This window comes from Prionailurus bengalensis, chromosome E4 (genome assembly GCF_016509475.1).
Source record: "Prionailurus bengalensis isolate Pbe53 chromosome E4, Fcat_Pben_1.1_paternal_pri, whole genome shotgun sequence".
Taxonomy (NCBI): domain Eukaryota; kingdom Metazoa; phylum Chordata; class Mammalia; order Carnivora; family Felidae; genus Prionailurus; species Prionailurus bengalensis.
Window position 1 is genome coordinate 31829881 of NC_057360.1, and position 25709 is coordinate 31855589.

Genomic DNA, 25709 nt, shown 5'->3' on the forward strand with positions numbered 1-25709 from the left:
GATGGCTTCCTGTCTTACATTGAGGTCTTCATTCCATTTTGAGTTTCTTTTTGTGTACGGTGTAAGAAAGTGGTCCAAGTTCATTCTTCTGCATGTCACTGTCCAGTTTTCCCAGCACCACTTGCTGAAGAGACTGTCCTTATTCCATTGGATATCTCCTTTCCTGCTTTGTCAAAGATTAGTTGGCCATACGTTTGTGGGTCCATTTCTGTGTTCTCTATTCTGTTCCATTGATCTGAGTGTCTGTTCTTGGGCCAGTACCATACTGTCTTGATGATTACAGCTTTGTAGTACACCTTGAAGTCTGGGATTGTGATGCCTCCTGCCTTGGTTTTCTTTTTCAAGATTGCTTTGGCTATTTGGGGTCTTTTCTGGTTCCATACACATTTTAGGATCATTTGTTCTAGCTCTGTGAAGAATGCTGGTGTTACTTTGATAGGGGTTGCATTGAATATGTAGATTGCTTTGGATAGTATCGACATTTTAACAATATTTGTTCTTCCTATCCAGGAGCATGGAATCTTTTTCCATTTTTTTTGTGTCTTCTTCAATTTCTTTCGTAAGCTTTCTATAGTTTTCAGTGTATAGATTTTTCACCTCTTTGGTTAGATTTGTTTCTAGGTATTTTATGGGTTTTTTTGTGCAACTGTAAATGGGATCGATTCCTTGATTTCTCTTTCATTGTTGGTGTATAGGAATGCAACTGATTTCTGTGTGTTGATTTTATATCCTGCAACTTTGCTGAATTCATGGATCAGTTCTAGCAGTTTTTTGGTGGAATCTTTCGGGTTTTCCTTGTAGAGTTCCATGTCATCTGCGAAGAGTGAAGATTTGACTTCCTCCTGGCTGATTTGAATGCCTTTTATTTCTTTGTGTTGTCTGATTGCAGAGGCTAAGACTTCCAATACTATGTTGAATAACAGTGGTGAGAGTGGACATCCCTGTCTTGTTCCTGACCTTAGGGGGAAAGCTCTCAGTTTTTCCCCATTGAGGATGATATTAGTGTTGGGTTGTTCATATATGGCTTTTATGATCTCGAGGTATCCTCCTTTTATCCCTACTTTCTTCAGGGTTTTTATCAAGAAAGGATGCTGTATTTTGTCAAATGCTTTCTCTGCATCTATTGAGAGGATCATATGGTTCTTGTCCTTTCTTTTATTGATGTGATGAATCATGTTAATTGTTTTGTGGATATTGAACCAGCCCTGCATCCCAGGTATAAATCCTGCTTGGTTGTGGTGAATAATTTTTTAAATGTATTGTTGGATTTGGTTGGCTAATATCTTGTTGAGGAATTTTGCATCCGTGTTCATCAGGGTGTCTTATTTTTTTAAAAAATATTTCTTGTGTTTTTCTGTGCTACTCTCTGCAAGACTTTATCTTCTAACATTTACATTGAATTTTTAATTACTCACTTTTAATTTACAGGAGGTCTTACATGTTCTCTTATTTTTTTTTTCTTTGTCATCCTGTTCATGTTTTATGGATGTAATATCTCTTGAATCTCTCTAAGGATGATAATTGGGGATTTTTTTTTAAAGTTCTTTTTGTTTCCTGTATTATTTCTGCTTCTTCCATAGTCATTTTTTTTCTGTTTTCTTTTCCTCTAATTTTTGTGGATTTTTACCTTTTTAATTCATTTAATTTTATTTTAATGGTGCCTAGAGAGGAGAGAAAATAAAAACAAGCAGTCAATTATTATCTATAACTGGCTCTTATTCCCTCTTAACACATAGCTTTAGTGGGGCACTAGCCATGAAAAAGCTCACTCAGTTTTCTTCAACTGCTCTAAGTCTTTGAAGGAAATTACTGACCATTTTACTCAACAAGAGAGATAGTTAAACTGACCGGACTTCATATACACTCAGGGGTGATTTAGTGAATGTTGTGCTTTTTTTAAAGGCTTAGTTGTTCTTTTCAAGAAATGTGAATTATTCAGGAAGAAAAGACCAACATATAAAGAGTTATTCTGTCTCCAGAACAAAGTCAAAAATCTTTGACAGTCAAGACCCATCGCAGTCTGGTATTTGGGCTCATTCTCCAATCTTCCTGACTGACCTTTGTCTACACCTGTCTTTATGTGTTCCATGCTGTCAGACCTTTGCTCATGTTGCTTCTCAGCCTGGAATGTTCCCTTCCTCCCACAGCCTTACCAAAGGCAGGCATCATATTTTCGTTTCTCTAAATATTGTTTTTGTATCATATATGTTAGGCACTCACAATGTTTGAATGAGTCTTACTCATCTTTCCAGACTAGAACAAGTTCATATATGATCCCTCTGAGACACAATTCTTTGCCTACCTTGGAGTTAATCAGTTTGTTACTGCTTTCTTCAGTTGGTTGTGCACATCTTCTTGTCCTGATAAGTTCCTGGAGTGCATGGACCATATCTCATCAGGCTGGATATCTCCAGGGTCTTATAAGGTGGTTGGTACCTAGTGGGCACTCAACAAGTATTCATGACTATATGGGAGAGACAGAGGGAAAGACTGGTTGTAGATTTTCAATAAAAGCTTATTTATATCTGTGTCTCCCTCTCTCTCTGCCCCTCCCCTGTTCATGCTCTGTCTCTCTCTGTCCCAAAAATAAATAAATGTTGAAAAAAAAATTTAAAAGCTTATTTATAAATTTTTTTTTCAACGTTTATTTATTTTTGGGACAGAGAGAGACAGAGCATGAACGGGGGAGGGGCAGAGAGAGAGGGAGACACAGAATCGGAAACAGGCTCCAGGCTCTGAGCCATCAGCCCAGAGCCTGATGCGGGGCTCGAACTCATGGACCGCGAGATCGTGACCTGGCTGAAGTCGGACGCTTAACCGACTGCGCCACCCAGGCGCCCCAAAAGCTTATTTATAAATTTAACAGGTTTATAGATTAACTTCATGAAAGTTGTGTTTTATGTTCCTTTTAAATAGATGAAAACATTCTCAAAAGTAGATTACTGTAGTTATTTCTCCTCCCTTTCATTCCTCCACTCCTCCCCACATAGATAGGAAGGATGGTTACCCATGTTGTGAATAAATAATAAATGCTGTACTAGAACAAAATTAACCTCCCAATTAAATGAAGACATTATATGTCACTACTGTTTCACTCTATCCAGTACACATACACAAACAAACCCCCATCAGTTTACAATAAAGAAGGGTTTGTGCGTGTTCTTTCTTTTCTTGAGGAAGGGGTAAGTATTCTGTGGAGAGGAGAGAGCCAAGCTAAAAATGATTATATTTAAATTCTGGATGTTATTTGCTTAATTTAAGGTCTTGAAGAGAAAAAAAGGGACAGTTGATAGAGCACAGAAAATACTGAAGGCTTTTGATTTTCAGAAATGTGGGAAGTGATGAGAACCCACTGAGCAGCCGTACCTGCTGACTTCATTCCTGCATCTGAAGTGAACGTGGGCTGGTGGTCAGTGAAAGAGCTCTGACACGTGGCATCTGCTGCTACAAAAATCTCAAAATCAGCAAGAAACCTTTTGCCATCACGAGCCTCTTGATCAGGTTCTGCAAGGCTCTAGTATTGGGGGGGGGGGCGGTGTCTAGTCACTTCCTTACCAAGAGGAGGGCTATCTGGTGTGTTTCTTGAGGCAATCCTCTGTCTCTCTTCCTCTGCCCCCTAAGAAGACTGTCTTCTCTTAGGATGGGTAAATGCTACTCAGGGTCAACAAGGCCAATGTGTAGCTTTTGGCCAAAAGACTGATAAGGCTAAGATGCTAGATGGAGCCCAGAAGAAATTCCTTTTATGTTCTCTCTTGCTCCATAGTACCAGTGTACATTCATTGAGATTAGTTAGAACTTGAATGTATCTCCTGGGAATCACTGGATCTCTGCAAGATTCATCGGTTGGTTGGTTAAGTATGCTTCCTTGGCTAACTTCTTCTTGGAGTATAATAACCTTAGCATTTGGATTCCAAATATTCAGCTCTAAAGGACTGTTCTTTTGTATTCTGCACAGGGCCATTTTCCTGTCGAAGAGACTGTTTTAGAGGGAAGCAAAGATACCTGGATTGGTTGACATTATGTATATCCTCATTGAATCTCAACTAATGTCTTGCCTCATATGCCCTTTTCTTTTCTTTTCTTTTCTCCTTCTTTTTTTTTTCTTAACAGATACTAATTTTGTGTTGGGGAATGCCCAGATAGTGGACTGGCCTATCGTGTACAGCAATGATGGATTTTGCAAGCTGTCTGGCTATCACAGGGCGGAAGTGATGCAAAAAAGCAGTACCTGCAGGTATTTATGTTTGGGGTTGTTCTGTTGACCAGTCTATCCTGGTATTTTCTGGAAAAATAAAAATGGCTTACTTGGTGTGGGATTTGCCTTTCTCTCATGTAATGTTTATACGGGAATGTTTATGGTAATATTACCTCTAGTTCACGCAACATGCTGGGAAATCCAAGAAGCCTTAAAGCATGGTCTGTACAAAATGAGGGACTTGAAGTCACTGAGATGTGGGGGAGGGGTGCTAGAAAAACTCAGGAAAGTCATTTTCTTTATAAAACAGGAATTCAAAAGTTTGTGAGATGTTACATGATTTGAAAGATGATGAAATAAAATTAAATGAAAATGAAATAAAATTTTAGATGAGTAAATTAATTTTTTAAGATTTACTTATTTAGAGAGAGAGAGAGAGAGAGAGAGAGATTGAGAGAATCTCAAGCAAGCTCTGTGCTGTCAGCACGAATTGTGAGATCATGACCTGGGCTGAAACCAAGGGTCAGACACTTAGCTGATTGAGCCACCCAGACACCCCAATGATTAAATTAATTTAAAAAAATGCATGACTATTTGAGAAGAATCACTATGATGTTGGAAACAAGGACTTTGTTCATAGGGCTTTTCACCAGAAAAGGAGAAGAGAGCTAGGATTTTGTTGCCTTCTGAATCATTCTGTCACATCTCCGGCCACAACCTCAAAGACAGAGGCAAATGATGCTAACAGTGCACATAGCCTATACATTTGACCGGGTTACTAACCAGGCTGTACCCTTGAGCTGTGGTGCTAGAAACACTCTTTTCAAGCACCTTCACGGTGTGGAGCAGAGCAGAGCAAGCAGAGTAGAGCCTGTCCCTGGCCGTGCCAGACGCCCCCCCTGCACTGCCCTGGCAAGGTCTTGGCTCAGCACAGCCTTGGGCTTCTCTCACTCCTTGCCTTCTTCGGAGTCTTCCGTCTTCAGTGGTGTTTGCATTAAGTGGAATCGTTTTCCCAGACCTGCCAGATCAAGAAAGCAACTCCTCTCCGAAGGGTGGCAAAACCTGTCTGACACAGGCATAGTCTTTGGTTTGCATTTTGATGGTATTAAATCAGCCATGTAACTAGTTTGGTGAAAAGTATTAAATGCTTTGAAAATACCATTTTCTTATATTTTAGGTGTTTTGGGTCTGGGAAATGGGAAATGTAAGATTCCCCTTCTTCCCTCAAAGATTTGGAAATTATGACTCTTAAATACTGCAATAAAATTCTGTTATATTTGTGGTTCTCCTCATAAGCATCTACATCCATATCTGCGTCTACATCGGTATATACACATATACAATAGAAACAAATCGGGAGAGTTAGCTTCACTTTTTGGTGTGACTGAAGCAACGTTTCCTTCCCTTTCTTGCTTCTTATTGGCTATAATCAGACACTTAAGTTAGCCAACTTTTGTATGCACAACTGTAGGAAACGTATTTAATTCTCTGCAAGTGTCCCCTCCCTAACAATAAAGTAAACATGCCTTTGTGCTCACTATATTCCTAATGGCTCAGGAACCTCTTTTGCTTATTTCTTGCATTGTAGGCGTACGAAATCTAATGTCCAGGTAAAGGAAACTTATGGCTACCGTTATATTACAGTACATAAGACTGATGGAAGCTGGGAGTAATTATGGCACTTCGCTTATTTCAAGTCTCCATTTTACAGGGATTCATTTTACCTTGTGAAGGAAACTGCCAGCATGTATACCATCATGTCACGTAAATGGGGGTCACTTATCTAGCAAATTAACTCAGAGAAAGCTAAAAAGGCAACTGCCTATATAAGATGGTCCCAGAGCTGCGTTTTTACCTCCTAGGAGAAGTCCTCTTGTTCTCAGGCAGGGCTAACTTAGTCTTGATCTAGCCATCTTTTTAAAGGTAATTCAACAAGCTCGGTTGTCTGTTTTCCTGATTTGTAGATGAAAAGCAGAGTGCTGCATGAGAGAAGCACAAGGTGAACCATAGATAATAATGTCTCTCAGTGGGCTGGGAAGGGACATAATAACACAAGTGACACAGAATTTATAAAGTCAACAGCTAGGGCACATTTTTTTTTTTTATAGAGTGCTGGCAGGCAGAAGCCTACAGTAAGCTCAAGGCTGTTCCAGTATGAGGCCAAGCGAAGCATTGGAGTTGATGGTTGCCTCTGAGGTTCTTTGTAGCTCTGAAATTCTAAGATTCTGTGATTCAAGGCATCAGGAGGAAGTTGGATTGCATTCCGCATGCACAATTTTGGAAGATGGGATTGTTTAGGAACACAAGCCACTGCTTCCACATTACCTGAGATCCAGAGGCTGGGCGTTGGTGTCCTTCTTTTCTGGTCACATGCAGGCCTGAGGTGGTCAGGAGTGGCTTTTCCTGCCCCATTGAGAGATGGCTTTTGTCCTCTCCCATTTTGTTAGTGTCCCGTGCCATGGTTTACTCCACCTAGTTGGGGTGTGTCTTATTCCTAGAGGAACAAATCTTGGTCTTCAGACCATATTCATGGTGGGGCCCAGGAAAATGGACAGTCCTGGCAGTTTTCGGGCCTCTGCTGAGAACCAGTATTAGTCGGTAGGAATATCTACTATCTAGAGGTTTTCTCTTATTTTCTTCCATGTTACTTATCTCCACCACCCCCACCCCGCCTTAGTCTACTTTTCTCCAAATGTGAGCAGTACTAAGAGTTACAGGATTTTATCATTTCAGTTTTTTAAACCTGGTGCTTTTTTGGGGGTGGGCTGGGGTGGGGTGGGTAGGAAACAGAGCTTCCCAGACAGTGGCTGAATCTTCTGTTTCTTTCCTCAGCTCTGCCTTAATGTTTAGAGCATCAAATTGCACCCTTTGGTGCAATTCCTTGGCTGATGAATTTCTGTGATTCTTTTCCCATTCTTTTGTTTATTTTGTTGGGAAGTAGAAGAGGAAAAATATATGGCCCACATTTATTCTGCCATCTTTCCTGGGAAGTTTCGCTGAGTTGTATTTCTAAAATGCAAATCTGATTATGGAACTGTCTTGCTTCAAACCTCCCAGTGTTTGCTCCCTCCACCCCATTGCTTTCAAGATAAAGTTTAAATGACTTCACATGGCTTGTAATGCCATGTGCTCCTTCATGATTTGGTCTGTGCTTTTATTTCTATGTTATCTGTTGTGAAATCTCCCCACCTTGTGTATATTCCAGTCACACTGAACTGAACTACATTCAGGTTCCAGAATTAACCTCACTCTTAACCTCTGTGCCTTTGCATATGCTCTTCTTTTGCCTGGAATGCTTTTTCCCTTCCTCTTCTCATTAATTTCTACCTGCTCTTTAGATTTCATTTGCCTCTACCCTGGGAAGCCTTCACTGACCACTCTGTGCCTGTATTCTGTAATTCTAAAAGTGTTGGTCATACTGTTTCCTGATCCACACTTTTCTGGGTGTCTTCCTTATTATACTGTTCATTTTTGGGGAGCAGTGGTAGAGTGCCAGTCACAGTTGAATTAGTGAAGCTTTCTTGATTGAATGAATGTTTCCATTTGTGTGTGTGTGTGTGTGTGTGTGTGTGTGTGTGTGTGTGTTCATTTCACATATCACAGTGCTGGGTATAGGAAACATATTTAACATATGATGGTACAATAGTCAGTATTTGTGGAACTAACTTCAGCTTTTTGGTTGATTTGCAGTTTCATGTATGGGGAGCTGACTGATAAAGACACAATTGAAAAAGTTCGACAAACATTTGAGAACTATGAGATGAATTCCTTTGAAATTTTGATGTACAAGAAGAACAGTGAGTATTAAGACCATCCTGAACCATACCTTTATTTATGCACTTGGGATAGTAAAAGAGGTCCTGTTCCTTTGTTACTGTCTTGCATTTTCTTTTCCTCCATCAGCTGAGTGTTGTTACCTGAGGCTGTTGTGTCTGTTTTGAATAAAAGGTTTGGATTGCCGAGTTACCCTGATCCTTATGGAACATTTGAACTTGTCACCGACCAATTAAGACTTCTTGATCTCTTTTTCTGCCAAGTTGGTGTTTTTCCTGTATGGTGAGCTGTTGGCTCAAGGCATTTGTAGTTTTTAAGCCTTCTTGGGGGAAAGGAAGACGTGGGACAGTGACTCTGGCCAGATCCTCTTTTTATTTGTCTTCCGTAGTACCTAGCACAGTAGGTAACACCATCAGATGCCCTATTAGGTGAAGGGGATTAAGAGTACACTTATCTTGATGAGCACTGAGTAATATAGAGAATTGTTGAGTTACTATGTTGTATGCCTGAAACTAATATAACATTGTATGTTTATATTGGAATTAAAAAAAAAAAGAGTTTCTGAATAGGGGAGGCTGAGGGGGTTGAATGTCCCAACTTCAGCTCAGGTCGTGATCTCACAGTTCGTGAGTTCAAGCCCTGTGTCGGGCTCTCTGCTCTCAGCACAGAGCCTGCTTTGGATCCTTGTCCCTCTCACTCTCAGCCCTTGCTCTGCTCACATTCTCCTTCTCTCTCAAAAATAAATAAAACATTAAAAAAAAATACAGTTTCTGAATAGAGTTCTTCTCCTGATGACCCCAGCTTTCCATCAGAGACAGTATTAATATTCACAGTGGGGTGTTAATATGTATTTGTTTTTGCTATGATACTTCCTCAAAGTGTATTAATGAAGAATTTACATCAATAGCCATACACAGCTTAAAACTTGCTTTTCTCTTAGGAGGTTTCCTGTTGAATGGGGATTAGCTATGTTAGAAGTATGGAAACGTGGGGCATGTGGTCATAGCAGAGCTGCAGAGATGTTAAATAGTATTTTGCTTTTGTTTTTAAAAAACAATTTTGTTTGTAAAGCATTCTGTTCTTTATGTAGGATTGAATGGTAGGTCATAGGTTCAATACAATGTTTCCCGCGTGGCCCAGATAGCACATGAAGATAAGTGTTTATTTTGGTGGCATTCAGAGTGATGCATTTTGCTCTGGAAAGCAAAGGGCACATGTTGCTTTTATCTGGAAGGTGCTGGGACTTTTCTTCAGTACTGCAAGTGTTGGATCAGCCAGCTGAGAGGACTGTTTGTTTGGTGGCCTGTGCTGGTGCTGATCTGAGAGACTGCCTCAGGGCATCAGTGAATCCAAGAGGGTTGTTCCTGTAGCTTTGATGCTAATGTGGATCCTTGTTCCATCTCCCTCTTTCAGCCAGTAGGTCTTGTTCCTACCTCGCTATTAGGCAGGAGAGGAGTGGGGTGAAGACTGTGAATGGCTCTGTGCTGATGGGGAACACAACCCAAAGCACGAGCTCTTACAGGAGCACACTGGCCTTCTCCTCTGCACATGTGCCCTGAGCTAATGGAGTCAGTTCAAGGTTTTCCACACTGGGAGCCTTTCGTACGGAACAGTGTGGATTTCTCCTTGACACAGAATACCAATTGGGTAGGTGTATCACAAAAATAATGCTTTGCATTTATATTTTGCTTCAGAGTTTTCAACCTTCGTTAGACTATGCATTTAACTTGTTCAAATTGTATGTGTTTGGCACAGAAAGGAGAGAAAGGGGAACTTAATTTAAATGGAATCAGTGATTTCACTTGCTAGCCCCGTCAGGGGGTACGTACTCCAGAGGGGGTATGCAATGGGAGGGGGGACGCTTGCTGTTCCCTCAGCTGCCTCCCGGGCTGAAGGCCTTGTATTGCGAGCATCTCATTGCTCTGAGGGTGACTCTATACTTCAGGTAGACATGGCCCACATATGTGTGCCAATTAGTTCAACTATTGTTCTACCAAGGAATGAGCATCTCTTCCCTCCTTTCAGGTTGTGGTAGGCTTATTGAGAGCTGCGTGCCCGTCTCCAGCGGGGCACGTCAGCCTAGCATGGGACTTTGCTTCCTGAGTGGTGGTAAGGAATTTTCAAGAGTAATTTGGTCATTTGAAATTTTTACCTTACCCTTTGACTTGAGAAAATAAACTCTGTAGAAGGTATGATTCCACTCTATTTTAAAATGTTGATTCTCTAAGCCCCATATGGTAGGCATGGCTGATGTTATGGATATCCATTGTATAAGAAGTTAAATTCATTACTCAGGGTCATGTGGAGCCAGGACCTGGTTTCCAGTACTTGTTCCAAGGCCATTCTTCCAAGACTGGGACTATCTAACTGTGGGTACAAGGCAGGGCCACCATATATGGTTGTGCAGGCTACGCCCTACGTGGGGGAAGGGGGTGGCAACTGGAAACCAGCTTGTGGTTTGCGTGCCAAATCCTCCGTGCACCCTAGCCTAGTGTTACATCTGTGCTGAGGGAGGAGCTTCTCTTTCTGATTTATACAAAAATGTCTAGAGGGCCAGTGGGGAGTTCCATAAAAGGCTAAGCCTGTATGTAAAACATGCAGCATGAAATGCAGATAGTGGTGGTTTCTTCCTAGGAACCTGTTCACCAGCCCTCTCCCCCCACCCCCAAATCCCATCCTGTCCTAAGGAATTTAGAAACTTTAAATTATTTATTTAGCCTGGGAATTTTATATTTGTACTGAATTCTGTGCTTTTTTTTTTTTTAACCGCTTTTTTATTGACCTGCTACTCTATGTCAGACACAGGCTTTATGCTAGGGATGTGGTTATGAAAAGACAGACACAGCCTCTGCCTGTACAACAGATGGTACAAAGCTCTAAGTGGTTTTTTGTTGTTGTTTGTTTGTTTTTAATATTCATTTATCTTGGGGTGAGTGCAAGTGGGGAAGGAATAGAGAGAGAGGGAGAGAGGATCTGAAGTGGGCTCTGTGCTGACAGGCTGACAGCAGTGAGCCTGATGTGGGGCTCGAACCCATGAACTGTGAGATCATGACCTGAGCCAAAGTCGGATGCTCAATGAACTGAGCCACCCAGGTGCCCCCCTCCTTTTTTTAAATACTTATTTCCTAAGTGTGTGTGTGTGTGTGTGTGTGTGTGTGTGTGTGTGTGTGTGTGTTGATGGTGACACCATTTGGAGGAGGTCACTGAACCCTAACTTAGGAGGGCAGGGAAGGAAGTCTTCCTAGCAGACAGGAAATGATGCAGAAACTGAGGGAGGGTGGGAGTTAGGCAGAGGGAAGGGCAAAGAGTAGCCAGGGCTGATGAAAGGCATGTGGTGAGAGCAAGCACTGAAGTTTCAAGAGACCCGAAGCAGGGCTTCTCAGACTTTGACATGCATAAGAAACCACCTGCACATTGCAGTGCTAGTTGTGGTCAGTAGGCCTGTGAAAGGGTCTGAGCCTCTGCTCCTAGGTGATGCTAGTACTGCTGTGCACGTATCACATGCTGCACAGCCAGGACAGAGGGCAGCTATAGTGAAAACTGACCTCCATGCCTACAGGGTGTGTCTCCTGCACAGCTGGATCCGCTGCACCCAGCACAGTGCCTGACACACAGCAAATGCTCCCCCCAAACTCATGGAGTAATTACATAAACATATACACTGAAAAGGGGGTAACCATTGAGGCTGGAGGGGTTTGGAGGGACCAGGAACATAGGCACATTATAGAGTTTAGAATTCGCCTTAAGAACACTGGTTGAGAAAGAGGGTGGGGGTGAGGGGCGTTAAAAATATAAGCAGATTTACATTTTATAAAGATGACTCCAGTAGAGTGGGGGAGATGGAATGGAGCATAGGAAACTGGAGGTCGGGGACCCTCTTAGGAATGACTCCCCCCTCCCTTGACGAGATGGTTGCGGCCTGCTGGGGGAGGGAGGAAGAGGCAGTTATGAAGGAGAGAGGTCCAGGGATGTCTCCTCCAGGACTAGGGAGGACTGAGTGTGGGGACTTCATCAGTAGTGCCCACTGACTGGCTCTCCCCTCCGTCTGCTTGGCCCTGGGTGGTGTCCAGGAAGTGGGAAGCACTGCATTTCCTGTCAGGAACTCTACGTCTGACCTGAGGTAGAACATGCCCAGTATGTAGCAGAGAGCGCAGTTAAAAGAGATGCTGTATGAATGTTTGTTGAGTGACTTCGAAAGGGCTTGGTAGTTACCAAGAAACAGATGAGTGAAAGAAGCATTTGATTCAGAGAGAGGGTATCAGAGCCGAGGTGGGAGCAGTGTGGGGCTGAACTGACCAGTGATGCCCTCAAGGAGCAGACTGAACAGAAATGGGCGGGAGGAGAGGAGGGAGGAGACAAAATGTCTGGTTCAATAGACTGAAACTCTCAGCATTTTAAAGCAGTGTAGAATCCCACGGGAGAAAAGTCACCCCTGTTGAGATTTTTAGCTGTGAAATGTCATCATCTAGAAGAATTTATATTTTGTTTCTCTGATTTTTAAATTGAATCATTTTTACTATGAGAAACACATGAAGATATGAAGAAAACCAATTGCCCCAAAGACTCAGAGAAATACTACTATGCTATTAACGTTTTGGCATGTTTAGGTTTTTCTTGCACATGATACATAATTGAGATTTTGATGTGTATTCTTTCTCTTTCTTTCTTTCTTTCTTTCTTTCTTTCTTTTGAGAGCGTGCATGAATTGGGGGAGGGGCAGAGGGAGAGAGAGAATCTCAAGCAGGCTCTACACCCAGCATGGAGCACAACAGGGGGCTGTGGGATCATGACAGGAGCCGAAATCAAGAGTCGGAAGCTGAACTGACTGACCCACCCAGGCGCCTCTGACGTGTGTACAACTTGAAGTCATACATATATCAATCTTTTATCATAAAAATATCCTCATTAAAATTCCCCATAAATATAATTTAGAAAAGAATTTCATTAATACTTCTTCCATTGTTGGATATTTATGAGTCTCTAAACTTTATTAAACACAGTGCCAAAGTGGGTATCTTCATGTAAAGGTATTTATTGACATTCTGAAATATTTCCTAGAAGTTAAGAATTACACTGTCAGAGAATGTGAACTAAGGTTCCTGAGACACTTTGCCAAACAGTGTTTCAGAATTGAACCCAATCCCAAGTTCACTTGCAGATTTTGAGTCTGACTCATTGTACTACACCAGCACTGCAGTATAACTTTCAATTTATCAAATTGCCTACAATTAAATTTTTTTTGTTTAATGAGTATTTTTAATGCTAGTGAGACTGAAGTATTTTTTCCTATTTATCTTCCATTTAAAATGATCATTTCTTTGTTAATTGTTCAGTTTCTTTGCTCATATATTCTATTTAATTCTGGTGATTTTCTTATTGGCTTTTTTAGTAAACTCGTAATGAATTGCTTTTTTTCCCTCTCTCTCATTCTTTACTAGTATTTTAAAGGACAGCCTTGTAGAAAGAATCTTCTATTGATAAGCATTAATGTTTGTCCTACTTTTTAGGAATTGGGAGTAATTAGCAAAAGGCTTCCTGGTGTGCTTTGGAATGAATGTGTGGAATACTATTAAATATCTTCAAGGATGGATTATTTGAAAGATTTCTTTCTATCTGTTGGCCAGCCTGACGAACAAACCCAGTCATTTTAGTAGTGCTATGTGTTTTGTATTGTTACTTCACTCATTCACAGTATGTTGGATAATTTTGTTACAACAATGACAGTCATTAATGAACTCATTCAGTAAATATTTGGGGGGTCGCTCTTGTGCTAGGCACATAGTTTTTCCATTTTTCAAACAAGAAAATCATGAAGTATGAGCTCTGAGTGAAAGCAGGACACTCTGGGTAACTCTCCACAGCATGTGACTGACCTCACAATTTGTGGTGTGGCAGGTGGCCTCATGTTTGAGACTTCTAGATCAGCTTCTCCATTAGAGAAGCTGAGGAAAAGGCTTCTTACTGTAGTTGTGCCAAGCCAGCAGGGAGAAGTTGCCAGCCAAATACTTATTGATTACCTACTGTAGGCCTATGGGTTTGAGCCAAAGAGATCCAGGTATAAGAAACTGACTCTGCCTTTAAGGAGGTTACAGTCTAGTTGTGGAGAAATCTAATAGAAAAACCATCATATTTTGCCCATTTTTCTAATGGATTGTCTTTCATTTATTCAGTGCTAGGAGCTCTTTATATGTAAGGGATATTGATTCAATGTTGAAAAATATTTTTCTTATTTAAACATGTTTTCTTTTTAATTATATTTTTTATACCATTTATAAGTAAAATGAATTTATGTCACTATTTTCCTTTATGGTTCTTTATATATGTTTATATATAAAGCTTTATATGGAGCTTTATATATGTTTAGGAAGCTCTTTTCCTTACCTAAATGATAAAAATATTCTTCCTTTTTTCCTTCTGGTACCTTTATAGCTATGTTAGAATATTTAAAACATTAGGGCGCCTGGGTGGCTCAGTCAGTTAAGCGTCCAACTTTGGCTCAGGTCATGATCTCATGGTCCGTGAGTTTGAGCCCTGCATTGGGCTCTGTGCAGACAGCTCAGCTCAGAGCCTGGAGCCTGCTTCGAATTCTGTGTCTCCCTCTCTCTGCTCCTCCCCTGCTCACACTCTTTCTCTATCTCTCAAAAAATAAACATTTAAAAAAATTTAAATTTAAACATTAAATATGTATTTTTATGTATTATGTGACGTAGCAATCTCAATTTATTTTCCACATTGCTTATTCAGTTGTCTCAGTTCTATGTACTAAAGAATTTAGCTCTTCCCTTCTAATTTCAAATGTCCTTTCCTTTTTTTGTTTATTTATTTATTTTGAGAGAGAGAGAGAGAGAGAGAGAGAGAGAATATGCATGCGAGGGAGGGGCAGAGACAGAGGGAGAGAGAGAATCCCAGTCTCCATGATGTCAGTGCAGAGCCCCATGTGGGGCTTGATCTCATGAACTATGAGATTGTGACGTGAGCTGAAATCAAGAGTTGGACGCTTAACCAACTGAACCACCCAGGGACCCTGAAGTGTCCTTTTCTTCTATGCTAGATTCTCACACATTTATGGGCTTGTTTCTCTCCTCACCTTTTCCAGGGGTCCTTTTGTAACTTATTAGCTATGTGAGTTTGATTAAAATGCTCTCCCACTTGGGTTCCCCATGTTTAAAATTGGGGGATAATGTAGTCGCAGTCCATCTCATGGTGGGGCTGTGAGAAATAAACCACAATGGGCTCCACTGTAAGCACTCAATGAATTCAATGAATGATATTATTGTTTTAAAGCCAGTGCCCATGGCTCTTAGTTCCTGTGCAGTTGACCTTTGAACAACGTGGGGTTAGGGGTACCAAACTGTCTCGCAAGTGTGAGTATAACTTTTTTTTTTAAAAAAAGATTTTGTCAATTCCTTGGGTCTTTTTTTTTTTAAGCTTATTTATTCATGTAGAGAGAGAGAGAGAGAGAGAGAGCACGTGGGAGGGACAGAGAGAGACAGGGAAAGAGAGAATCCCAAGCAGGCTCCACAGCATCAGCACAGAGCCCGACAAGGTGCTCAGTCTTACAAATTATGACATCATGACCTGAGCCAAAATCAAGAGTTGGAGGCTTAACTGACTGAGCCACCCAGGTGCTCCTGGGTGTAACTTTTGACTCACCAAAAACTTAACTACTAATAGCCTATAGTTGACTGGAAGCCTTATCAATAACATAAATACTTAAAACATATTTTGAATGTTATATGTTCAAAGATTTCTTGACTACTAATAGCCTATAGTTGACTGGAAGCCTTATCAATAACATAAATGGTTAAAACATATTTTGAATGTTATATGTCTTATATACTGTTTTTTTTTTTTTTAATTTTTTTTTCAACATTTATTTATTTTTGGGACAGAGAGAGACAGAGCATGAACGGGGGAGGGGCAGAGAGAGAGGGAGACACAGAATCAGAAACAGCCTCCAGGCTCTGAGCCATCAGCCCAGAGCCTGACGCGGGGCTCGAACTCGCGGACCGCGAGATCGTGACCTGGCTGAAGTCGGACGCTTAACCGACTGCGCCACCCAGGCGCCCCTTATACACTGTATTTTTAAAGTAAGCTAGTTTTTGTGCCAATACCATGCTATAATAAAAAAAAAAAGAAAAAAAAAAAAGTAAGCTAGAGAAAAGAAAATGTTACAAAAAATCATAATGAAGAGAAAATACATTTACCAAAAAAATACATTTATAGACAATATATTTACAGAGAAAAAATTGGAGTATAAGTCGATGTGCGCAACTCAAACCTGTTTTGTTCAAGGGTCAGCTGTGGTATATGGTCCTTGTCACTATTTTTCTTTCAAAAAATTTCAAAGATTTCTTGGCCCTTCTTCTGCTTTATTTTTCTACTTGAATTGAATTTCAATTCATCAACTCCGAGAAAAACAAACAAAAAAAGAACAACTGAGATTCTGATTGAAATTCCATTAAATTTATATATTAAACAGGGAGGTTTGACATCTTACAAAATTGAATCTTCTCATCTACAAACAGTGTAACTCTCTCCATTTATTTAAGCTTTGTGTTTTGCTCTTCAATCAAATTTGAATTATGGTGAGGCTTAAGCATTGATTTTTCTAGTTTTTCCCTCATGTTTGAGAGTGGCCCTCTTTCTCAGAACAGGTAGAGGCAGCTTTGGAGTTTCATTAAACACCTTGAGATACATTCTCTTTTGAGTCATTTAAACACCTCTGTGAGGTGAGATTGAACATTTCAATCTTACCGGCAAAGAATTTAAAAGGAAGGGAGGAACGTATCAGACATGTGTGTAGTTTTACTGAATATAAAGTAATTCTATTATCCCTACTTTGCAAATGAGGAAACCAATTCTAAGAGTTTAAGGTGACATGGCCAAAGTGTACAATAAACTAAGAGATAGGGCTCAAACCCTGGGCTTGGGAATCCCAATCAGATGTTCTAATGGCCAGTAGCCACTGCTTCCCCCTGGTGTTCTCATACTCTCTGTATTTGTTATTTATCTCAGTGAAGGTGACCTGAGACCAATTGGTCTGTTTCCTGGGGCAGCTGCCATGCCCTGGTCTAGTTTCTGGATCTATCTGAATGGCTCATGCAGCCATTCCCATGAGCCAGTGATAGTGGCTTGGTCAATTCTGTTGCTGTTGAATATGGCCTGGCTGCCTGGTTACAGAGAGTACCTGGGAGGAGGCCCAGGGTAGGAGGAAGCCTGATGGAGGCCAAAAAGTCCCTTGTACATCTGAGCCTTGCTGTTTTGTTATCTGACTTCTGGGGTTGAGAAACACTATAGCCAGGTCAAGTTGTCAGGTTCATTACTCCACGACCCAAGGGAGCTAGTAAAGGATGAGAATCACAGAGTGACCAGGAGGAGGGGCCTACCCCGGGGCTGCCCTTCCACTTGCACTTTCAGCCAGGAAAGACCTGCTGTCCCAGCAGCAGCTGCCTTTGCCATCAGCCTTTGCTGTTTTTCCTAGATTTGTGCATTGATCTTCCTTTATTTATTATTCACCCTTTGTCCTTTTACAGAAACAGGACATCAAATACTTGCTTTTCCCGATTTTTCCACTGTAGCCACTTGGGTGCAGAGGCAGAATTTTCCTGATTAACCTCATCTCCCTGATTTTGTGACTGTATGTGTGAATATTTGTGCATGCATTGCTTCTCTTTATCTTGGTGGAAAGAATCCTACTCCAGAATCTGGGCTCTAGGAGAAATCCCTGGCCTCTGCCTCCAGGAAGCTCCTGAATATCCTTGGGAGCATCCAGAGGGATGGAAGAGAAACTGAGTGGGGCTCCAGGGTCTGGACAGCCTATGTTCACTTGAAGCAACTGTTTCATATATTGAGACTTAGAGTAACGTTTCACTAGTCAAAAATGCTTTGCTCTTATGATTAAAAGGTTGGAATTACTGTTCTGTGGCACCTAGGTGGGACTCATGTTCTCTTTTGAAAGAATTTCAGAAATAAAAATTTAAGCCCATTCTTCTTGCTTTCCTAGATTTTGTAGGGAATGATAATTTGGGAGAGAGGAAGTTCTGAATGACTGTGAAGACACTGGAAGTAGGATTTATTTCTTTGAAACTCAGCAGGCATTCTTAGAGTTCCTACCCTGACAAGGTTGTTGGTTTTCACAACTCCAGAATGGTGCCTCCTGGAGTTGAGCCATGTAATGGCCTAATGGGATCCTATGAAAGCATTGCACTAGATGCCATTTAAATAGGGGTGCAGGGAGATAAGACAGCGGCAGTATTTCAGATATCTTGCTCCACAGTGGATTATGGTCGAATTAAGGGAAGAGTCCTCAATTGTTAAAGTTGGAAGGGGGCCAACTCATAGCACTTTCTTTCCCTGCCTGTGATCAGAACCAATCAAGAGAGATATAGGAATCAGGCAAATGGAGGTTAAAATATCACTTTTAAGACCAGTAAAGCTGATCCTAGAGAATGTAGTTGATGTCTGTGTTCAAGTAAAGTTTCTAAAAGTGAATTCTAGAATCAGACAGACTTACCCACCCAACACAGGTAGCACTGGAGAACCACAGGCTTCTACCAGTCATCCCCTGCCTTTTTGACTTCTCCCCTACCATCTATAGAATGGGGACACAGAGCAGAATGCAGATTCATCTCTAAGAATGCAGATGTGGAGAAGTGGTTGAGCTAACATATCCAGTTCTTGACCCCAAAATTACCAACCCAGGGAAAAGACTCAAGAGTTCCTTTGAAAGATGTCTCTCCACGAGGAAACACGGGATCGGGGAATAGGTTTCCTCTCTCAACAAGCCCAACTGATCAGCTTGAGATGAACTCTAATGCAGTGAATACTGACTATGGGAAGTTTTGGTATGAGATTCATATTTATTTACTGAAAAGAAATGATAAGGATAGCATGTGTTTACTCAGGGAACATTTCTGGAGGAAACATTGGGCACGGTTTGGTGGAGAAAGCACACAGCCTTAAACAGTTTGACATGTAGAAATGGGGAGAGTCCGGGGTGCCTGGGTGGCTCAGTCGGTTAAGCGGCTGACTTCGGCTCAGGTCATGATCTCGCGGTCCATGAGTTCGAGCCCCGCGTTGGGCTCTGTGCTGACAGCTCAGAGCCTGGAGCCTGTTTCAGATTCTGTGTCTCTCTCTCTCTCTGACCCTCCCCCGTTCATGCTCTGTCTCTCTCTGTCTCAAAAATAAATAAACGTTAAAAAAAAATAAAAAAAAAAAGAAATGGGGAGAGTCCAAGATGAGCTTGAACTCTAGCAAAGTGAAAAAGTCCTCCCAGCATGACTAATACAGTGGGGCTCTCATGATCTGGTTGATATGGGCTAACGTCATCAATCCCAAGAGTCATAAATGGAATATAAAGATTAGATGGCACAGTTCCAACTGGAAAAGTTCACAGGCATTAGGCCCAGCTGACACAGTGCAGTGGATGGCCCATAGGTGGTGGCTGGGAAGGCCGTGGTTCCAAGGATTCCAGCAAGATTGAGGCTTCTGGGGTTAGACCTCACGAGGTGGGGAGGGCCTCTCATCTGATTCCTTACTGGTTTGATAAATTCACATTGTTTTCTGGTTTACCATCTGAAAAAACTTGCTTAAGTTTTTTTTTGTTTTTTGTTTTTTGTTTTTTTTAGAGCAGAAAGAAAATGGTTTTTTGATTTGTTTGCTTTTTGTCTTACCAGCTAGGATATAATGGAGAACTGTGGGTGTATAAGTTCACTTGATGTGACACTTTATTCTGAGGTTTCTGTTGCTTAATTGAAAATGGTTTAAAACCCACAGGTTCTGAGCAGGGGACTGGGAAGAATAGTAACACAGACCTTTCAAAAACAGTAGGGGTTTCAAAGGCCATATTCTTCTTGATTTTGGAATGCTGTATGTGATTTTTGTATGGTGGATTTTTCTTTTGAAACACATTTTTCTTAGGGTGACCTTATAACCTATTTGTCTTCTATAAGCATCCAGAAACAGGCAGCCGAAAATTATGGAAAGGGAAAATGGACAGAGGATTAAAATTAACTATGGATGATTATATAGATAAGATGAGGATTTAAAGAGAATATATTCCCATATGATCTATTTGCTGCCTGTTTGTATATTTTATGGTTATTTATACTTCCATATGAATAAGTGGTATAGCCAGTTTTGTAAAGCTAATGTCAATCAGAGACGTCTCTCTGTCCATGTCATAGGATAGAGTTTGCTGTGATTGCCAGCAGAGACCCAGGTACCTCTTGGGGGTTTATTTCCATCTCCAAGATTCAGTGAGTTGTTTGCTTGTTATCTTCTTAAAGTAAAATAATATATGTAGAATGCTGAACACCATGCCTTCTCTAATTCTTAACATATTACTTATTGTATTTTAACTTGAAAATGGTTATAAAATAGCATGTAAAGTTTTATCCCAGTTATGCAAAATTCAGCCAATAGTTATTAAGTTATTTCCCAGATGCTGTTTAAGGACCTGGGGTATGAGAACTAGGTAGGGAAGAACCTACCATTTCTTTGTGTCTCATTAATTTTTGCATCAGAGAGTTGATTGGTGTGGCTTGCTGTGATGTCCTCTATAGTCCACCCACCTCTATATGTCCGCCCACCTTCTCCTTGTGTAGATTAGGGCAGTGCTTTGGAAGACCTCATTTATCCCCCATTTTCACTCAGGAATAAGGATTGGAAGTTAAAACACATTTGTTGAGCTTCCTAAAGCACTAATATAATCACAGCCTAAACCACCTAGAAACCTCCTTTTTGAGGGAGCCTATGCTGGGAGAATCATCGTGGTGGTTCTCCTCCTTCTTCAGTGCCTTGTCACCTGCCCCATTGTATTGGACCTTTTGGATCTTTATTTTTGGGAGAGAGACTTAGAAATATACCTTTTTGGCCCATGGTTGATTGAGCATGTGAGTCAAACTGATGGATTCCCAAACTGGATTTTGACAGTAGGGCCTTTTAGCAATGGAAATTGGAGTTTGCGTGGTGTGCTGTCCATAGTTGGCAATGCCCATTGCCATGGTCCATAGGACCATTGTTGGTCCCTACTGTTTACTTGTCCACTGCATGGTCTAAGGCAAGTGTGTAGGCTTCTGCACCTTAGTTCCTTCCGTAAGATCAGGAGGTTCTCGACCCATTTTCTAATCATTTTGCAAGGGTTAAGTGATCTACACTTACAAAATTATTTGAACTAAAGAAAATCCCTGCCAAATAGTCACCATGAAAGTTTTTTATTCCAGCAAGAAGAGGAATTAATGGTATGATATCCCAGCACCTAAAGGAATGAGACCATTCAAAAATGAATTAATATATGTACCTATTCATTTCCAAGTCTTTATTCCATAGCCCCTCACATGAAAATGAAAATTACTGACCGACCTTTTGATGTCTCTTTCAGGGACACCTGTGTGGTTCTTTGTGAAAATTGCTCCAATTCGAAATGAACAGGATAAAGTGGTTTTATTTCTTTGCACTTTCAGTGACATAACAGCTTTCAAACAGCCCATTGAGGATGATTCATGTAAAGGTTTGTAATTCTGATTTGTACAAAAACATTTATGCCTTCCCCCCCCCCCCCCCCCCCCCGTGGTGTGTCTCCCATTACGGAGAATTTGAGGTTGCCAAGGCAATCTCTGCACAAAGATCAAGATTTAAACTCAGATTTGTGTTGGGTAAAGCACTGTATCATTCTGGAATGTATTAAGCGGGAGAAGGGGAGGAGGAAAAAAAAACAACTTTGTTTAGGAAAGCATTTGAATCAATTTTATACCTTTTGTAGCTTAACCCTTTCCAGTAAAGGTTAGACAGAAGAAGGTAGTTGGGCATCTTTGGTATCAGCGGAGTCTTTTTAGGTGTTCCCATGACAGATCTCAGTCATGTAAATGAGGCAGTCCATGGCCACATTCATCTTACTTGTATATAAACTTTGTTAGATTTGACTGACTCTCCCTCTGTGGTTGATGGAGCTATGTCTGTGGCTGGTGAATTCATTGGAAACATGGTATTAATGAGGCCAGGGTCTTGAGTAGCCTTTCCATATGGGTCGTTTGATCAGCTTGTGACCACAGATTTTAGTGCTCACTTCAGCCATATCACATGCACGTATTGTTTGAATAATACTGGGGGCCAAGGAAGGAAATGGCTCAGGATTTCTAGAACATGTATATGCTTGAAGAGGTTCCACTAATCAGATGTACAAAAGATGGCTTGTGATTCCCAGAGGTTTGGGATTAGGGGGTGTCACAGCCCTCTCTTCCATCCGTCTTCTCACATGCACACGAGACAGTCAGGAGGCCGTCAGCTCTTCTTTGTTGCAGTGCTTCTTGGCTCTGTGGCTGATTTTCCAGCTCTCTCTGAGAACTCTGCTCCTTGCGGTTTCCCAAGATGCAGCAGAGAGATGCTAGAAGGGCCTGGGCAAGAGTGAAACTGACAAAATTGTGATTGTTAAAATGTGCCTTAGAGGAGGAAAGAAAAAACATTATGTGGGTGCTGAATCCTCTAGCACATGTGGATGCTCACATTTACAGAGTTCAGAGCACAGTCCTGTGTAGACCAGTGCATCCTATTTTTTTAAACTGATAACAATAACCCAGTAAATCGATTTTAGCCTGCCTTTTGATTTTAAGACGACTGCAGATGTCAAGTTTCTCGGCCAGTTCCTCAGCCTCCTGCAGTCTCCTTTTTCTCCTGCAGATCTGTGATTCCCTGATTCCTAGTTTCTGACTTGAAGATTCCTCAGTGCAACAGGGATTACACGGTGATAGACTCACTCATGATTAAGGGTCACCCTTCTGTCCTCCAGAAACGCCATTGGCTTTTTTTAACTGAATAAACTCATAGATCCTGTTTTAAAGGCAGTCAGATATTTTGACATTTGCTTTTGCAAGTTTTCTCTTAAATCTTTAAAGTAACGTGATTTGGTTGAGTCAGCACACTTGCGTTTCACCACCACTGGAACATTTTTGGGTGACATGCAAGTATTGTTTAGTAGGAAAGACATACCCAACAGAGAATGTGCCACCTGGGTGTCTGCATTTGGTTCTTATGAAACGTGAAAGAAGAGATAAAAACAGTGACGTGGTGAGGCTCACCTAGGTTTATTTTCCAGGAGTAAAAAATGCTCTACTTCACTTAACCTGCCTCAATGATGCATTTCCTCGCTGATGAGAGTTTTGGTACGTGCACACGCACCCACCTTAGTGCTCCCTGCAGGAACGCTGCTAGTGGATCATCCTTAATGTCTCCTCCAAGACGTGACTTTGTAAGCCTGTACATTTTAAATGCCATGATGGGTATGTTTAGACACTCCCACTTTTATGTCACTGTGGCCCTGGCTGACATTGATTTGGTAGTCCACTTGGGACAAGGTCAAATTTTATATTAGTCCGTTTACGATAGAAGAACATGACAGTTCTCCAGGCCTTGTTAGTTGTAAGTCTATAAACTGAAATTCTGGCTGCAAGGATCAAATCTAGGAAAACACGCTGCTGTGTAGCTGGATTGTTCTCCTGACTTGACATTTCTTCTTGGATGTGCTCTCACATTGAGAGGATCTGGCAGGTCCAACTGGGTTTTCAGTACAGCACCTCAGTCAGCCATAAGAGTCTCAGAAGTCTTGCTGACCCAGGCTTGTTTAGAATTCACTTTTGAGATGGAATGGAAGGGTGGATTATCCCAAACCCCAGAAATCCCCAGATAATTGCTCTTTGGCATAGCAGCACAAGATGTTTCCCAACATCAGATTAGTCTTCTTTTTAGTCAACTGTGCTCAAATTGTCTTTAAAGTGACTTTATTTTCTCTAACTTTGGGGCTTGGCAGTGGGATAAGTGCATCCAGTAGTGACACGAGAAAGCCACTTGGTGCCTAACATTTTCCCAGAAACACTCCACAAAGTGGTAAACACACAGGGTAATCTTCAGTGGACCATTTTAGCATCTGACACAATGTAACTCCCCTTTGGCGAGTGATTGGGCCACCCCAGACCCCCTTTCCTTTAGTGTATCAGTTCTCAACCTCTTTTTTATGAATCATCTGGGCCCCTGGACTTCCTTATCTCTTTTCTGTCCATCTTTTGACTACTTCCTTTGCTCTCTGACAAAAGGTGTCCGCAGGACCTTCCTTTGGACAGAAAATACAAGTCGAGCTAGGTTTGCTGTTTGGTAGCAGCTCTGGGGTGTGTGTATATGTATTTGAAGTCAGAATGACAGAGTAGATGGGAATTCTTGGCTGAAATGAGAATGGAATCTCTCACTTTTCTGTTATTATGGATAATTGGTAGTGGGGCTGCAGGACATTTTTCTCTGTCCTATTCTCGCTTCTCAGCTGGGAGGCTTGGGCAAGTGGGTAGAGAAGAGTTCGATGGTAAGGCTCAGGGTTTGCTCTCTGCATTGCTCCCCAAAGGATGAGGATGGATTACCCCTCTTGTTTTGTCTCTTACTCCACCAAATAGTCTCACACTGAAGGAGCAAATTCATTTTCAGAGACCCACAAATTTAGTGCTACATAGTTAAACTTGAGCCAGATTCAGATAAAGTAAAGGAATGTAAAACTCCAGAGGAGATTTTCAAAGGCCAAAGACTGAGAATATTCAGGGGTGAGGCCTCTGGCAAGCTGCTGTAACTGCTGATCTGTCCGTATGTCTTCCTGTGGGATATTCGTGAGGCACTCTTGGGAAAGAAACCGGGCAGTGGATACCAGCCACAGGTGCCTTTGGCCCCTTCAGTATTAACATTTTATCCCTCTGCCCTTAGGATGATGGAAAGGTGATGATTTAGTGGCTGCTCCTCGAAGAAGCCACCCTAGATTTTTGGTTGTTTCTATAGTGATAGGGAAAAGACCAGGGGAGGAAGACTTGAGGGTGCTTGGGCAGTGTCCACACTGACTGTCCATCTTGGTCCTCAGTGTCTTCTGTGCTCTTGTGTATGTTGGGTTATGGCACCAGCTCCTCTAAGAGACTCTGTGACTCTGCAGATTAGGGCAAGCTTAGCCTTGCAGCCTCCCCACTGAGGTCAGGACACCTACAGCCATCTCCTCTTCAACTTCTACTCAAAGTGACTTGGCATGATTTCCCAGGGGAGGAGCCTATATGTCTGTCTTTTCTTGTATCCCTGGACTTCTCCTTGGACGAGCTGGAATTTCATCTCACCCCAGAGTCATCTCTTCTTCTGGCCTAGGGAAACACAGGGCTTTGTGGGCTAAAGAAGCCTAGTGGGGGGCTTACCCCAGTTGAAACCAGTAGCCATTTTGTAGTCAAGGAAGGGGGAAATAGTTCCCCTTACTAAGAATGGAGAAAAGACCTAGTAAGTGCTTTTTAGCTGATTGCTGGATTACATATTGTGTTCCCTTTCTTCTATCCTTCTTCTCCCGTCATGCCTCCTCTTCCCTTCCTGCCCACCTCCTCTCACCCCAAAGACATACAGTAAGTGTGTGTGCTGAAGAGCTAGAGGTCTGCCTAAGGCAGAGGGGAGTGTACAAAGGAAGGAGTGAGCTGTTCTGCTGGTGGTAGGGCAGGATCCCGGAAAGGTTCCCTTAGGAGGAGCCACCTTAGTTTCCTCATGGAAAATGACCATTGGATTTCCCCCAAGGAAGATTGTCTTGAGCTAGGTTCTCATTGGGTTGTCTCCTCCCATTTGTCCTTTTGGACAACAGGAGCTCTGTTGTTTTCAGGAATGTTTCTCCTGATGGCTTTGGTCCAAATTATACAAGGTATCTTCCATAAAATCCATTTGCTCCTCTTATGTGTTTTTAATCTCA

At 41.6% G+C, this 25709-nt stretch overlaps 1 protein-coding gene across 2 annotated transcripts in view; it reads left to right on the top strand.

Moving 5' to 3' along the window:
* KCNH1 (potassium voltage-gated channel subfamily H member 1) overlaps positions 1 to 25709 on the top strand; it is a 381430-nt gene that overhangs the window by 23941 nt on the left and 331780 nt on the right. For both annotated transcript variants that reach the window (XM_043568866.1, XM_043568865.1), the window contains exons 2-4: positions 4111 to 4234; positions 7886 to 7992; positions 21354 to 21482. In XM_043568866.1, the coding sequence (XP_043424801.1) occupies positions 4111 to 4234; positions 7886 to 7992; positions 21354 to 21482 (360 nt within the window). The remainder of the gene's footprint in view (positions 1 to 4110; positions 4235 to 7885; positions 7993 to 21353; positions 21483 to 25709) is intronic.